Genomic DNA, 16,433 nt, shown 5'->3' with positions numbered 1-16,433 from the left:
AGGAAGAGAAGAAAAAGAGACAAAGGCATTGCACAGCTGGCAAGAGAAAAAGACCCTCAGGTATGGGAGGGAATGAGCTTTTATGAGAGTTCAGCCCTACCACCACACACACATTGCCCTAGCGGTGTAAGACAGTTTCCTTGCAAGTGCAGTTAAGTCTCCTTCAGCCAAGCAGGAGGTGGCGCAGAAGATAAATCCCTTCTGGTGTGAGCCCTGCCACCACCCAAAGCCTGGATCCTCCTTTACAAATGTGATGATAAAAAAACAAATAATAGCAAGTGCTTTTATCTTCAATGGCAAGTGTTCTCTTGAAAAAACAATATATCCTTCCGGTTTCCTGAATAAACATTTGGAAACCTTTCTGGCTTTCAGTACAAACCGCCCTTGTTTATAGCCATAATTTACACCTGAAGAATTTTATATAGTCTATCCTGTTTATGTCTTTTAGGCACGCGGGGGGGGGGGTGCAGGGAGGGCAGGGGAGAGAGGCACCCAAAAGGAAAATTGAAGCAGTGTGTCCCCTGCGCTCATATTTCCTTTTTCACATTTCTTGTCAACTTTTAGGAAAAAGCTGCATGTCAGGAACGGAGAGAGCATTTTCTCAAAAAGCGAAACAAAAAATCTAAGAAGCAGCAAGGACAGATGGAGCCGAGTCCCGGAACTATTGAGAACTGTACACACTAATTAACAACAGTGGGTCCAATAAGAGGCAACACATAACACTGACAATGATCTGGTATGCAAAAGGAGAAAATGTCTAATGAAGCTTGGGAGAACTAATGAGCTATAAAACGTGTTATGTTGAATGGGGCTACTGAATGCTACTCTATGGCCCTTGGAAGATTTTTAATGCACTACATAAAATGCTAAGTATAATATTTATTTTTAATGATTCTAGGGAAGCAAGATGCTAAGATATTCTGCAGAGGCAAAGTCACATGTTCATGTATACCAATGTAAATTCCTAGCTAGAATGAGTTGCAGCAACACAACTAAGCCAATACCCCAAAGCTCCTGAAAGTTTTTAGGAGACCCCTAAAAAAAGTAAAGGTAAAGGACCCCTGGACGGTGAAGTCCAGTCAAAGGTGACTATGGGGTTGCGGCGCTCATCTCGCTTTCAGGAAGAGGGAGCCGGCGTTTGTCCATAGACAGCTTTCTGGGTCATGTGGCCAGCATGACTAAACAGCTTCTGGTGCAACGGGACACCATGACGGAAGTCAGAGCGCATGGAAATGCCATTTACCTTCCTGCCACAGTGGTACCTATTTATCTACTTGCACTGGCATGTTTTCAAACTGCTAGGTTGGCAGGAGCTGGGACACAGCAACGGGAGCTCACCACTGTCGTGCGGATTCAAACCACCAACCTTCTGATCAGCAAGCCCAAGAGGCTCAGTGATTTAGACCACAGTGCCACCTGCGTCCCTAGGAGACCCCTAGTCCCCTCACAGAGCTACAATCCCCAGAGTGGTTTAACAACCAATCCCTCTTCCCAGGAAACTCTGGGAACTATAGTGCTGTGAGTGGAATAGGGGCTTCCTAACAACTCTTGGCACTTTTAACAAACTACAGTTCCCAGGATTCTTTTGAGGGAGCCATGACTGTTTAAAGTGGTATGAGATGGCTTTAATGTATAACACAGATGGAGCCTAAGTCAAATTTTAAAAGGTGGGCTTTCTTCCAAGGAAGCATCAGTTGTGAGCTGAGGTAGACGTACATTAAATGTCCCAATGTCCCTTAGAAAGGCATAATCATAACATGGGTCAAACCCAGCTGTGGACGCCACTTTAGGAAACTTAATAATGCCATACGCTTAGGTCAAGATTTTAAGTAGTAAACTAATTCAATCATTAAATTAAATGCTCCTTAAAAATTTAAGGAGGAGGCGCCACCCAACCGATACCTGAATCCGATAATCTTCTCCAATCCCTTCCAGCTTCTTCTTATTCTCGTAGATGGCTTCCTTCATGTCATGCATTTCCGAACACAAGGAAATGGCGGAATCCACCTGAGAAAGCCAAAAGGCAAATATCAATCTATGCAAGAGAGAGGATTCTGTCTCCTTCAATCTCTTGCATGCTACATTTGCCTCCCATTGGTCTTATCGCCTGGAAAGGAACTCCCCAGTTTAACGGCACAGTTCAAAATTGCGGCCACTTTCTGGACAACCTTCAAACTTATCAAGTTCACAGGTAATCAAAAAGTTTCCAGCGTCGATGCATTCCCTTTCTTCATTGGGGGGTTGAGAACAACTGGGGAGAATAAACAGCTTTGGTTTTGACTGTGCTGTTCTCTTAATCCAGGTTTTATTAAATTTGTTTTACTATTCCATGCATTTGTATAGAACCCCCCCCAAAAAAGGTACTGGTAAGTACAACCTAATTAAAAGAAAGAAAGTCCATAATCAACCTCCGACATTAACCATTATGCAAAGAATGCTAAAGGGAGCACTGCAACCAGTGTGCGCGCCCCAAACTTTTCATGTTGGTGACACACTTTTTGGACATGCATCATTTTGCGGCACAGTAATTCAGCTTTACTAGCAAACCAGAGGTTAAGCTAACCTCTTTCCAGCCCCAGGAGCTTGGGGTGTGTTCAAGCAACACACAGTTTGGAAAGCTCTGTTCTACTAGCTGTTGTGAAGAGAGCTTTGACAATCACTTCTGAACAACAAGTGGTGCCCGATAACACCATCTTAGCCTTAAAGAGATATGGTGTGCTTGGTTCTACATCAGTAGCTGCCGCAGGCAAGGACTTCAGACAGCAGAAATTGGGGGGGGGGGGAGAAAGGGAGTCAAGAGAAGGGCAAGGGCAGCAGGGGACTTTATTGCCAAGGCTCCATCTGCAAATCAATGCAAATTTGCTTACCTCCTCAACTATCTGCTGGCCTTTCGGTACTATGTCAATAAAGGTCTGAATAATTCGAAATCGATCCCTTGGCAAAGACTTAGTGGGCTGTGGAAGGCTGTAATTGGAAAAGGCCAAAATATGATTTCTTTAATGTGAAGTGAACTCTCTCTCTCTCTCTCTCTCTCTCTCTCTCTCTCTCTCTCTCTCTCTCTCACACACACACACACACACACACAGCTATGCCAACTTGAGAGCACAATTCGACCCATTCAAAAATATCCATCAGATGTAATCCCCTGCTTCATATACCAACACCCTCATATAGACACACACAAGCCATGGTGTTTATTACATCCACACTCAATGAAATATCATTCCACTTCAAGAGCTGGCCACTTATATACTAGTGCAGGAGTCAATAATGTCTCCTAAGCCAATTATTTCGTAATCCTATTTTCCTGTTCTGCATTTTGGTCATCTACATGCAACATCTAAAATCATTGAATCAAAGATTTAGATAATAGAATCACAGAATCATAGAACTGGAAGGGACCCAAACTGTCCTCTAGTCCAACCCCCTGCAATGTAGTAATGTAAGCAGTGCATGCTTTGTTTTCCCAGGATAATAACCCTAGAGCAGCCTTTCTCAACCTTAGATCCCCAGCTGTTGTTGGGCTGACCACTGGGATCATCCCTGACCACTGGTCCTGCTAGCTAGGGATGATGGGAGTTGTAGTCCAACAGCAGCTGGGGACCCAAGATTGAGAAAGGCTGCCCTAGAACGTCTAGGGTTCCCACAAATGCTTCCCCTGTAGTTTATGGTGTGGCTCAGTTACTTGAGACACAACTATTTGCACTGTCATACCTGCTCCCACCAATCCGAGTTATAGCAACAATGGAAAGCGAGACACTGTGGACCAATGGGAGAGTGGTGTAAGGAGGCGAAACCTAAAAGAGTCTTCTGTCCCCTTGAAACTATATAGTTCCAAATGGAGTACAGACCCAACATTTGGATGTAAGGGAAGCCAGAATCTCCAATGCCAGTCAAACCAACACTCCTCCCTCTCAGCTTCCATTATGCTAGCTCAGGATGAAAAGGCATACTTACTCTTGTTTCTGCAGCCCACCCTTGCGGTGATAAAGCACCAGAGTGCCCAAAACCATAGCTAGGTTGGTCCTTCCGACTCCTGTTTGGCAGCTGAAGAGCAGGGCAGGAGGAGGCCTGCTGGGGTCTTGGAGAAGGAGCACATTTGGACTTTCCTGCAGGACAAAAATACAGTGCAAGGACATTTCTTGGGCTGCCATTCCCTCAGATTGACAGCTGATGGGGCCAGAGGAGAGGCCTCTCTTACAATCTGGGAAATAACAGGCTTGTATCACAAGCACAGGAGGGAGAGAAGGAAAAGGACATGGCAGAAAGAGGGGAGCGGCATTTCTCCCAAACTAGTCTGCCATTTTGTTCGTTCTGCTATCGGGGGTTGATAGTTATGTTACTCATGTCACATATGGTTTAATCCAGGGATGCTGAACCTGTAGCCCTCCAAATGCTGCTGGGACTCCAATTCCCAGCATCCCTGACCTTTGGCTGTGTTGCCTGGGGCTGATGGGAGTTGGAGTCCCATGCCATCTGGAAGGGCATAGGGTTCTGTATCCCACCAAGCACACTGGACTTGCAATTGATACCTCAGGCTAGATTGCAACCTTTGGGGGGAAAGAAACCACTGATTTCAGACAGAGTCCAACCCGCAAACTTATTTGGGGCTTACATAAAACGTACAACTTCAGTCATCTAATAAGTCTCTAAAGTGAATCTGGAAAACCAGAATGCGTCAACTCCCAACTTACACTGGAGTGGTATAGAGTATATAGTTGACCGGGTGCCTTAATAAATAAACAGAAGAGTTGGCAAGAAGATAAAAAGTGATTGATTTCTGCATGCTGCTGCTGTTTCTTTCACTACTGTTTGATTTCTTTTTTATTATGTACCATTAGTTTGTTTTTAAAAATGAGCTGCCTTGAGTGCTCTTTTTTGGAGTGTGGAATATAAAAATGAACAACAAAAAAGAGAAACACATTCCAAAATGGCTTACTGTCCCCCAAAGCCAGGAATATCTTCTTATCCCACCCCCCCCCAAAAAACCCCTTTCTCAAATTAGTTTCATATATTAAACATGGTTGAAAACTGCTTGGGAGGCAGAAATATTGAAAAATACATTTCCATTCCTTGTTATCAACAGAACAATATCTCATTTCTAAGACAATCTTATGCTTGCAGTTTCAAGTCCCACTGATTTCAAATGAAATCAATGAAACTTTTAAAAAAGTATTTTAAACTTCTGGCTGGGTCACACACCTTGTTTTAAAAAAAACAAAAAAACAAAAACCTGTGTGGGTAGACATTTGGGTTTTTCACATCAGACATTTTGGTCGCGAAACTCCAGACATGCTCCCAACGAATATAGCGAATTTGCCAACAAATGCATGTATTCAGCTACAAGCTCCAGAGTGCCAAAAAATAGCCACCGCTTTTAGCTGTATGTGCATGGCAGCAGCAGGCAAAAGGAAGGAAAGATAAATCTTTCACCAACCAATGGCATCCAGCTTGTGCTGCCTTGAACAACAACAGCTTTGCATGTTGCCGCCTGTTTAAAACAGAGGATGCGACACTCAAGGTAGCTTGTAGACCTTAACATTCTTTGGAAGCCCTTACCCTGAGGAAACTGATGAAAGCATCAAGTTGCGCTTCCAAGGGGGCTCCGTCCATAGGCAAAGGCAGCCGGTGGTACCTGCCAAGAAAGAAGGCCCACGCAGGGGGTGTTACTGGGAGCAGAGAGACAAAAGCAGCCAGGATCAAAACTGTAGGCGATTTAAAAATAAAATAAAATACTGCGTTGTCAATTCCACGCACCCAGAAGTTAGGTTAATTCAATGTGCCAGCATGGAAAGAAGGAGGAACCCACATACGATGCCTGTGGCAACCTGCTATATTCACTCCACTTGTCCCCCAACTCTTTCTTTTGTCAGTTGTTCAGTTATAAGCCTCTGTGGTAGGGCCGTGTTTGGTTCTTGCCATTGTTGTGTACCTCAGCAGTGTAACAGCCTGCTTGCTTTCTGAAATTACAGGCTGTGTGCAAGGCTTCCCCTCTCAACAAAAATACTTTTATTCTTTAAACACCACTACCATTATTATTAGGGACGCGGGTGGCGCTGTGGGTAAAAGCCTCAGCGCCTAGGGCTTGCCGATCGAAAGGTCAGCGGTTCGAATCCCCGCGGCGGGGTGCGCTCCCGTTGCTCGGTCCCAGCGCCTGCCAACCTAGCAGTTCGAAAGCAGCCCCGGGTGCAAGTAGATAAATAGGGACCGCTTACCAGCGGGAAGGTAAATGGCGTTTCCATGTGCTGCGCTGGCTCGCCAGATGCAGCTTTGTCACGCTGGCCACGTGACCCGGAAGTGTCTCCGGACAGCGCTGGCCCCCGGCCTCTTGAGTGAGATGGGCGCACAACCCCAGAGTCTGTCAAGACTGGCCCGTACGGGCAGGGGTACCTTTACCTTTACCTTTTTACCATTATTATTACAGTGGTACCTTGGTTCTCAAACGGCTTAGTTGTCCAACAAATCGGCTCCCAAACGCTGAAAACCCGAAAGTAAGTGTTCCAGTCTGCGAACGTTTTTCGGAAGCCAAATGTCTGGTGCAGCTTCCGCTTGAGTGCAGGAAGCTCCTGCAGCCAACTGGAAGCCGCGCCTTGGTTTTTGAATGGTTTCGGGAGTCAAACGGACTCCCGGAATGGATTAAGTTTGAGAACCAAGGTTCCACTGTATTATTGTTATTTATTATTACCTGTCCTGACAATAATTTGAAATTTAGAATTAAAAACAGTTAAAACAAATTACAGTCACAGGAATATGATGGATAGTCCCGAGAACACTCATCTCAAGTGTCAAAGGCCAGGCTGTATCTAATACCAGACACACCTCTGTGGGGTGTTCCATAACTTAGGGCGGGGGGCTGCCACAGAAAAGGCCTCTTCCAGGCTGGCACCACTTCTGAAAGCAGAGGAATACCAAGGGGGACACTACTGCTAATCTAATCTATTTACAGGTAAAATGTTTGTCCTTGAGGAAAGTACAATATGTTTTTACAGTTCTATTACCTTACGAGGGTGGGGGGTGGGACAGAACCCTTAGTAATACAGTGGTACCTCAGGTTAAGTACTTAATTCGTTCCGGAGGTCCGTTCTTAACCTGAAACTGTTCTTAACCTGAAGCACCACTTTAGCTAATGGGGCCTCCTGCTGCTGCTGCGCCACCGCTGCATGATTTCTGTTCTCATCCTGAAGCAAAGTTGTTAACCTGAGGTACTATTTCTGGGTTAGCGGAGTCTGTAAGCTGAAGCGTATGTAACCCGAGGTACCACTGTACACACACACACACTGCAGAAAAGGAAGATGAAGATGGGCAAAGAACATTTGTAAAGAAGAGATAGCCAAGTTAACACAAATGATATAATCAAGCAGGGACCATCTTCTTCTCTCATGGAAAAGTTACCTGTAAGATGGCAGCAGGAAGACAGGCCTCTTATACACTTCTTCTGTCACGTGGATGTCTTCTTCATAGCGGATTCTCACTGAATGGGGCTCGTCTTTGAAATGCTCGATATCATTGTAGACGTAATACGTGTTCTCCTTCAGCTGGGCGAAGTCGTGTATCTTCAACAGATAAATCCAATAAACCAACCTGAGAAGAGCCTTGCTTTATAAAACACGCCTTCACAACTTCCCTACAAACACACCTGTGCCACTGAACCAAGAGGCACCATGGCAGATATCTGTGTATCCCGCTGAAACCTTTGGCAGTGATGGCCAAACTTGGCCCTCCAGCTGTTTTGGGACTACAATTCCCATCATCCCTGACCACTGGTCCTGTTAGCTAGGGATGATGGGAGTTGTAGTGCCAAAACAGCTGGAGGGCCGAGTTTGGCCACGGATAGGTCACCATGGCAACCTGGGAACCACTTCCTATCCCTAGTCCAGTCCTATCCAGTAAGGCAGATGCTACTGAAACAACACTGGACTACACTATGACAAAGGAGCTCACAGAATGCCATGCTAATTAATATACCCATTTGTCCTCTCAGCAGAATATGAAGTTGTATAATATGGCTTCCCAGTTCTACAACACAGAATTATCAGCGAATGTCCACACACATACTGACTTCCCATGAATAAACTACATGATCAGTTCAATAATTTCACTGCATACCTACCATCTAGCTATATTTTTAAAAAATACCAAAAAATAAATGAGAAGATCTGGAATAAAGGTCACACGTTACGTGCAATGGGACTCCAGTGCTGCCAGCTGAGCTAGATAGATCAATGGTCTGACTTTAAGAACATAAGGCCCAACTGGCCCAGCAGTTGCTAGCCAGATGCCTGTTGGAAGCCCTCAGAGTAAGATCCGAGCACCACAGACATTCTCCCCACTTCCGGTTCCCAGGAACAGGTACATGGAACAGCTTCCTATGTCTGCTGTAGTGGAATTAAGTGGCAAGGCACTGAGACAAGGAATGAACGGACTATCCCATCTCTAGCAGGTCCCACCGTACCGTGCAACCTCCTTGGACACTCAAAAAAATTCACCTCTTTCCGAATAGAGAGCTCCAGGTTTTCGACTTTGACACCCCTGTGTAGGTTGTGCAGGTTTTCGTGCAGGTTCTCCTTTCCCCTGGGAGTGTAGGGCATGAAGTCATTGTCCACGTGCAGAAAAAGCACAGGTTCCTCGCGCACACAGAATACGATGCACTCCTGTTGCAACAGAGAGGAAAGTGTTGGCTAAGCCATGTCGGTAAGCTAAGCTGCAAGCTGATATCAGGTAAGAGCCCATTTCATGCATTGACACTTTCCTATGGGTCACCTCTTTTCTTTTTAACCTCTAGCATTTTCTTCTTGACTCTAGTGACCCTGACTAATTATATGGACTATGTGCTACATGCACAACAGCTCAAGGCAAAGCTCCTAGGTGCTGTTCCGAGAAGAATAAAAGATTGTCGCTACATCACGGTCTTCATGTACATATTAAAGTGGAATCTTTTTGTTCTGTTCCCACTCAACAGCTATATTTGGATTCATCAAATACATGCACACATGTGGGAGTGGGAGTATAAGAACACCACGCACATATTCGTATAGTTATAGGGACACGGAAGCATGAGGCTAACGGCACATCATAGCTGAAAGCAGATAGGAACTTACGACATAATCAGAAGCACACAAAGGCACACACAAAATGCTTTGCTAACATCTCAAATGTAGAAACGGATGGGCAACGAATTTCAGTAGCGCCTGTGCCCTCAATCTGATAAAACTGACAGGATTTACTTGGACTTTGTTATTTTGACTCCGGTGCAACTGCTCATCCTACTATTTCATAGTTTGTTCGCCTTGTAATTTTTGTAGGTTGTTATAATTGCACTCTCTGTTTTATATGCATAAAAAAAATAACAATAATTAAAAGTTTACAAAAATTTGGGGGGTCATTGTGCTGGTGCCCAATGATTTATTTATTCTTTGTTTCATTAACATGTATACACCCCATGGTTGTTAAAAACAACAACCTCAAAGCGAAACAACATCAAAGCGAAAAGCAAATAGGATTTTTAAAAGTAAAATGGTCAGCAGGGGCTTCACATGAACCCCCCTTATGCGTTGAAAGAACGTGTGGAGGGTTGTGGGAGTAGTGAACTGTTGTTCCCGTTTGCATTCTGAGTTATGCATTAGCTTTACTTCCATGCACGCACAGACCTTGTGGCCGTCGCTCTGCAGTTTCTGCAGGACCTGCTTGAATCCGTTTAAGCTGGGCTGGCCCATCCCAAACACAGAATATCCCCCTTTTGCCTGCCGAAAGTTTGGAGCACCGCAACTGCTGGCAGTGTTGAGGACATCTAGCTTGCTGTATACGTCACGGACCATAAAGTATTTCCCCTGTAATAGGGAAGGGAAAAAGAAAGTAGAAAAAGTATAATGCATATTTCAACATGGAAAAGAAGGCAGGATGCTATGGGCCAGATTTGGCTGGTAAGTCCTGCTAGCAGAAGACAGTGCAAGGTTTTCTGCTAGTGCAATGAGCCCTTTTGCCCCTACTGGGCACCCAAACCCCACAAACTTGACTTTGGGAAGGTCAGGGGAACCTCCAAAACAGTGTCCAGGGGAAGGAAAGGGGAGATCATTCCAACCAAGAAGCCGAAACGCTCACACTGATGGAACCATCTCCAACCAACTTTTTCATACAACACATAAATCGGTCACAGAATTTGCTGCCCCAAGATGCAGTAATGGCCACTAGCTTAAATGACTTTAAAAGGGGATTGACACAGATTCATGGATGATACGGCTATTCCCTCCAGCTGTATTGGCTGGAGGGAACCTCCTACTCAGAGGCCATTTGCCAGATGAGACAACAGCAGGAGGGGGCAACTAGCTTCATGCTCCGCTTTCTCCAGCAGCATCTGGCTGGTCACAGTAGGGGGGAGGGGGGAGAAACTCTTCTTACATCCTTATGCCTCAGTCCCTGCATGCTGGATGCCCCAAGCCAAGTCTACGGCGCTCACCTGTACAAGGTAATGCTCCGGAGTAGACTCTGTAATCCGCCCCACAGTATAGCTGGCCTTCAATAAGTCATCATGAATCTGAAACTCTTCTTTGCAATTGTAGCTGTAAGAAGCACATGGAAGAAATTCATAGTGGGGTTTTCTGCAATTAAATAGGGCTTTAAATATGTGCTTTTCTTTTTTTAGCAGTGTAACAAATACTGCAAATCACCCAAAGATTTGGCAGTAGATCCCAGTCTACTTTCTTTCCACCCCTAGTTAGTTTGGAGCACTGAGAATAGATGAAAAGAGGTGTCTGTGCAAACTGCCTCTTCTACCAAACTGCACAGGCAGAATTACAGAGGAGGCCGCCCTATACAGAGTTCAGATAGCTCAGAATTGTCCACACTGATTGGCAGCAGCTCTCCAAGGTTCTGGGACGCTGGGAATTGAACCTGGCGCCCTCTGCCTGAAAGCAGATGCTCTAACACTGAGCGATGCCTCTTCTGCCAACAATCTGGTCTGCATTCCTTTGACGCAGGAAGACAGGGGGAAGCAGCCACATGCATTTCAGAAGAGCATGGTTAGAGCATGGTGCTGGTAATGCCAAGGTTGCAGGTTCGATCCCTGTATAGGACAGCTGCATATTGCAGGGAGCTGGACTTAGATGATCCTCAGGGTGGGTCCCTTCCCACTCTATGATTCCATGATCTGCAATTCTAAGACAACGGTTCTCTAAGCTACCAGCACAGAGGTTCAAGGAATTTCAGGAACATCAGTGGTTGGGGGGCAACTCACGTAATGACTACAGGTGCCACCTTATTGGTAATAATCGACTTGGCCTTGTTGTTGTGGAGGCCGACCGTCTGGAAGGAGTGGATGCTGAGGGAATGGCGGTCTTCCATCGTTCCGCTGCTGCCGTGGATATTCTCAAATGTTGCCGTCGTCGTCTGCTGAGCTGTGCTGGCAGTTGTACCCATAATCCACAGGCAACTGTGCAAAATCAGAAGGTGAAGAAGAGATACATGGAAAGATCAAAAGACTGCTTTTTCTGGAGTGAGGAGGAAGGAATACAAAGATATCCAGGAAGAGGAAATTTGGATTCGACACAAACATACATAATCCTTTTAGAACGGCAGTGTTTTCAGGGAAACCCTGGACCTCCATGGAAGTTTACCATTACCTCCTCAACAGAAAGGTAAGCAATGACTGACAAGCTTGTCCACCACCACTGATCTTCCCCTACGGTAGGTAGATTGTGATAGAGAATGTTGCACACACAGTTCAGGAAAGGAAGATGGCCTGCGCCCTTCAGAAATGAGTGATTGTGCATCTCCCAAAAAAGCCACTCTGCAGTGCTGGAGTTCTGTGGCACATGTGCCAAGCATCCTTAGCAGATGAGCTGGTGCTGAAAGCAGTAAGTCTGAAAGCCATCCATTTATAGTTCCACCAGTTATGCTTATCTTGACATTTATAGATGGGTTTTGTTGGCTTCTAAGCATTAGTGGAGTACAGGACTAGTTTGAGGAAGTGGCCATATCCTCCGAGGAATATGCAGGATATTTTTGCACCGCCTACTGCAGTGGCTGGATTCCACTACGGACTTCCCCCCTCCCCAAACTAATCCCAGATATATGGGCCTTCTTTCATTACTGGGAAAACACAGAGAGATACATCCTGAGTGCTACCTTCTAGGTTCCAAGGCTAAGCTGTGACTCAATAAAGATTCGATTTCATTAAAACTCTTGGAAACTAAGTCAGGTTAAGCTGCAAAATGCAGGACACACACCACACACACACTCCAGCACCGAAGTACGAAGTTGAGCCCTGTTTCTTCCTAATCCTATTCATAAATAGCTTAAAAACATTCCAACTCTCACAGGAACTTGGACACCCTTTGTATCTAGAGAGCTTGTGACAAAGACAATATTTGAACTGGAAGCTTGTGGCTATGATAGTGGGAGCCAGTATCCCATTTTTAATTAACGGCTTGTTCTTCACCCTTTCCTCCCCACAGCATCAAATCCACATAGGCGTTGGAGGCTTCTCTTTATCTGTCACCGTAATCTATTTACCCATCTTTCTCCAAATTCACATACAGCTATACAGAGAGCATCAGGAGTGCCACTGCCTTCATGTCTGGTCCCATGCAGAAACATGTAAATATTTGGAACATGACACTCCTAACCGTGTGTCTAGCATGCCACAAAGGCAATACTTGGAAGAGTCATATTTTTTGTCAGGAGTGCGTGCAGGAGCCAGGCCCCGTGACCCATAGGACTTTGCAGGACTGGGGCCTTCCTAAGTGTGTTCTGAAGAGGCAAGGTGCGGCCCCAGAGGTGAGGCCGATTGGTAACTCACAGCACCTGGTGGCAAGAGCTGGGAAGGGATATAAGGTCAGCATTTCCCTTCAGCTTTTTGCCACAGCAACACGCTCCCTGCCTTGCAGCGTTTGGCTTCTTGCTTCCTGATCCTTGAACCTCGGCTTCTTGACTCCTTGCTTCCTAACCCTCGGACCCTTGGCTTCTGGACTCCTGGATCTTTGACCCTCGGACTCTTGGCCTCTGGACCCCCGTTCCTGCTCCTACCCTGCCATCTTGCTCCCGGTCCTGAGGTCCCCCTGCCAGGACTTTGATCGCCTGTGAACTGGACCGTGACATTTACAGTGGTGCCTCACAAGACGAAATTAATCCATTCCGCAAGTCTCTTCGTCTTGCGGTTTTTTCGTCTTGCGAAGCACGGCTATTAGCGGCTTAGCGGCTTAGCGGCTATTAACGGCTTAACGGCTTTAAGAAAAAGGAAACAAACTCGCAGGAACTCGCAAGACGTTTCATCTTGCGAAGCAAGCCCATAGGGAAATTCGTCTTGCGGAACGACTCAAAAAACGGAAAACCCTTTCGTCTAGCGAGTTTTTCGTTTTGCGAGGCATTCGTCTTGCGGGGCACCACTGTATCTGGCAACCTCTGGGGATCACAGCACCTGCGGGCCTCCACATTTTGCACCCACCAATGTCATCTACCCCTTTCAACTTTTAAAATAAAATACTTTTGGTGATTGTTTGGTTGGGGGGGGCTGTCTGTTCCTTTGTGGGGGGTGACTTCCCCTTTGTTTTGAGAGTGGGAGGGGGCTTGTCTGTTGTTTTGGGGACCCAAACATCACCAGTTTTGTTTGAGTTGGTTTATTTATTTATTGTATTTTGAGGGGGCCGTGAGCATGTGCAAAATGTTCAGCGGCCCCCCCACCCCCGATACACCCCACCTATTTTTTACTTGGGCAATTCCTAAGGCCACGCTCTCTTGCCACCTTGTAAAGGCAATTTAACAAACAGTTGTAGCTCACAGCAAGGGTATTGTGAAGCAGAAATGGAGCTTGCTGTATTGCTGCAGCCTAAAGGTGCACACCGCAAGCTACTTAAAGGGTAAAGGGACCCCTGACTGTTAGTTCCAGTCGTGGCCGACTCTGGGGTTGCGGCGCTCATCTCGCTCTATGGGCCGAGGGAGCCGGCGTACAGCTTCTGGGTCATGTGGCCAGCATGACTAAGCCGCTTCTGGCGAACCAGAGCAGCGCATGAAAACACCGTTTATTTTCCCGCCAGAGCGGTACCTATTTGTCTACTTGCACTTTGACATGCTTTCGAACTGCTAGGATGGCAGGAGCAGGGACCAAGCAACGGGAGCTCACCCTGTCGCGGGGATTCGAACTGCCGACCTTCTGATCAGCAAGCCCTAGGCTCTGTGGTTTAACCCACAGCACCACCCACGTCCTGCAAACCACTTAACAATGTGTATATTCCTCTATGTAGTAAGACTTGTGGACTAGAAAGATGAAGAGGAATGACCATTGCCTGAGAAAGCAGCTTATGCCACTATCAATGCCTTAAGTCTTTGAAATGTATCTGAAGAAGTGTGCATGCATACAAAAGCTTATACCAAGAACAAACTTAGTTGGTCTCTAAGGTGCTACTGGACAATATATAGAGGGGGGGGGCACAAACCTACTCTCCCCCCAATATATATATATATATATATATATATATATATATATATATATATTTGCTTTCGTAGATTTTCACGGGTACAGGAATGCAGGTTTTGGTGTCCTCGGGTGTCTTCCCGTGTAAAAGTTGGGGTGTCTAGGCGACGTTTCGACGAGGTCTCACTCGTCATCTTCAGGCTGGTGCTTTCGGCTTCTTGTTTGGCTCTGTTCCAGTAACAAGAAGCCGAAAGCACCAGCCTGAAGATGACGAGTGAGACCTCGTCGAAACGTCGCCTAGACACCCCAACTTTTACACGGGAAGACACCCGAGGACACCAAAACCTGCATATATATATATATATATATATATATATATATATATATATATATATAAAATTTGTGATAAGAAAAATATTAGGAAAACTCACCAGAAAGCATAGAGTAACATTTGCTTGGGGTAGCATGTATACAGTACGTAATGAATTAAATTTGGAATTGAATTAAAAATCACCCAAGGAACTTAATTCATGTTCAGTTCACCTAGAAATTATATGAACTACTTTCAGGTGCAGTTCAGAGATTTTTTAAAAATTAATACAGTGAGTTGGTTAATCTGAATCAGGTCATTCCAAGCATCGCTCAAAACCCACCTCTTCAATGAAACTTTTAGCTTACCCCTACTACCACCCTAAACAAAGCCCAAGCATGTGTAACTTCAATTGCCTATCTTCCTCTCCTGTAACCCTTGCCTCCAGTCCTGCCACTCATGGTTAAAATTTTGCAAGCACCTTGGAGCAGAGACCAGCCTTTTTTTTTGCTAATAAGACCTGACTCCAGTCTTCCCCCATTTAAATAGAACTTAACCAGAAGCACCCACAACAACAGACCCACAGGTATTAAATTAGTATTCAATTAGATATTCTATAGCAGACTATATTAACACCTGGCCCAGCACACCTGGTAATTAAGACTCAGGAGATGCTAGGCCTAGTAAGCATTTGTGTGACTATATTCAGAAGTTACTGAAACGTTTTAAACAAGACTTGGCCTCTGTTTGTATAGCTGGCAAAGTCTACTTTGTCAGACTAGTTTATAAAGAGTTGTTGCCTTCCGTAGGAATGTGCTGTCTGCAACATTGGGGGAAAGCCTCAATACATCCCTTATAAAGCACTATTACATGCATGCTCAATGACATTTCCTTCTTCCTTCAGGCTGTACACAGTGTACATGGGGAAACAGAGAAGAATATTTAAAATTGGAATATTCCTGCAGGATGCCAATAGGTGGAATAAACACTGTGTGTCAAGAAAGGCTGCTTGGGCGTGGCATCTTTGCCCCGTTGGGCTCTATAGCGCTCCTCCAACCTTGTGAACTGCAACAACAGACCTCTGAAAAGCCTGTTCATATTGTTCAGCACATTGTCCCCCTCGTGTATAGCCCACAGGATTACTGTTCCTTAATCCCAGTAGCCCCTCCACATTATTGCAAGGCTGAGGAAATCAGTGATCTTCCAGATGCTAGACTCCAACCACCACCATCCCAGGGGGGATTATGGGCTGCAAGTTCGTCTTCCTTACCTGTGACAAAGCACTTGAAGGATTTAGACTGGAGGTAAAATGCTGGATTGAGTTCTGCACAGGTTCACACACCAGTTTGCTCCAGCTCAGATATAGCATGGGTGGGGTTCTCTCCCTGACTTCCTGTTTGCTTGCTGGGTCCTGATTCTCTCCCACTTAGGTCTATTGCTCATGATCAACCCTGTAACTAACCCAAGTGCATGCAATTGAAGCAATCCCATTTTCTGCCCATGCTTCCATTTCCTGTCTTGTTCCCCTGTGCCTATTTCAGATTGTAAGTCTCTTGGGATAGGGACAAGCCCTACCTCTTTTTGACAAGTGCCACAAAACAGATGGTGTTATACGAATGGTCTATAATAAGACAGCTAGAAGGGGGGGGGAGAGAACATCAGAGCTTCGTTTCCTTGCCTGCTTGGATCTTTCATTAACAAAATGCAAACCTGGCTGCA

The 16,433-nt window shown here is 45.5% G+C and overlaps 1 protein-coding gene across 3 annotated transcripts in view; it reads right to left on the bottom strand.

Moving 5' to 3' along the window:
• PALD1 (phosphatase domain containing paladin 1) overlaps nucleotides 1-16,433 on the bottom strand; it is a 113,771-nt gene that overhangs the window by 51,765 nt on the left and 45,573 nt on the right. For all 3 annotated transcript variants that reach the window (XM_028729568.2, XM_028729565.2, XM_028729566.2), the window contains exons 2-10: nucleotides 11,231-11,425; nucleotides 10,454-10,556; nucleotides 9,648-9,827; nucleotides 8,487-8,651; nucleotides 7,393-7,553; nucleotides 5,560-5,635; nucleotides 3,958-4,109; nucleotides 2,868-2,964; nucleotides 1,903-2,007 (exon numbers count right to left, since the gene is read on the bottom strand). In XM_028729568.2, the coding sequence (XP_028585401.2) occupies nucleotides 1,903-2,007; nucleotides 2,868-2,964; nucleotides 3,958-4,109; nucleotides 5,560-5,635; nucleotides 7,393-7,553; nucleotides 8,487-8,651; nucleotides 9,648-9,827; nucleotides 10,454-10,556; nucleotides 11,231-11,412 (1,221 nt within the window). In that variant the 5' untranslated portion in view covers nucleotides 11,413-11,425. The remainder of the gene's footprint in view (nucleotides 1-1,902; nucleotides 2,008-2,867; nucleotides 2,965-3,957; nucleotides 4,110-5,559; nucleotides 5,636-7,392; nucleotides 7,554-8,486; nucleotides 8,652-9,647; nucleotides 9,828-10,453; nucleotides 10,557-11,230; nucleotides 11,426-16,433) is intronic.

Source organism: Podarcis muralis, chromosome 6, assembly GCF_964188315.1.
Source record: "Podarcis muralis chromosome 6, rPodMur119.hap1.1, whole genome shotgun sequence".
Classification (NCBI taxonomy): Eukaryota; Metazoa; Chordata; class Lepidosauria; order Squamata; family Lacertidae; genus Podarcis; species Podarcis muralis.
This window is presented reverse-complemented; position numbering and strand designations above follow the sequence as displayed.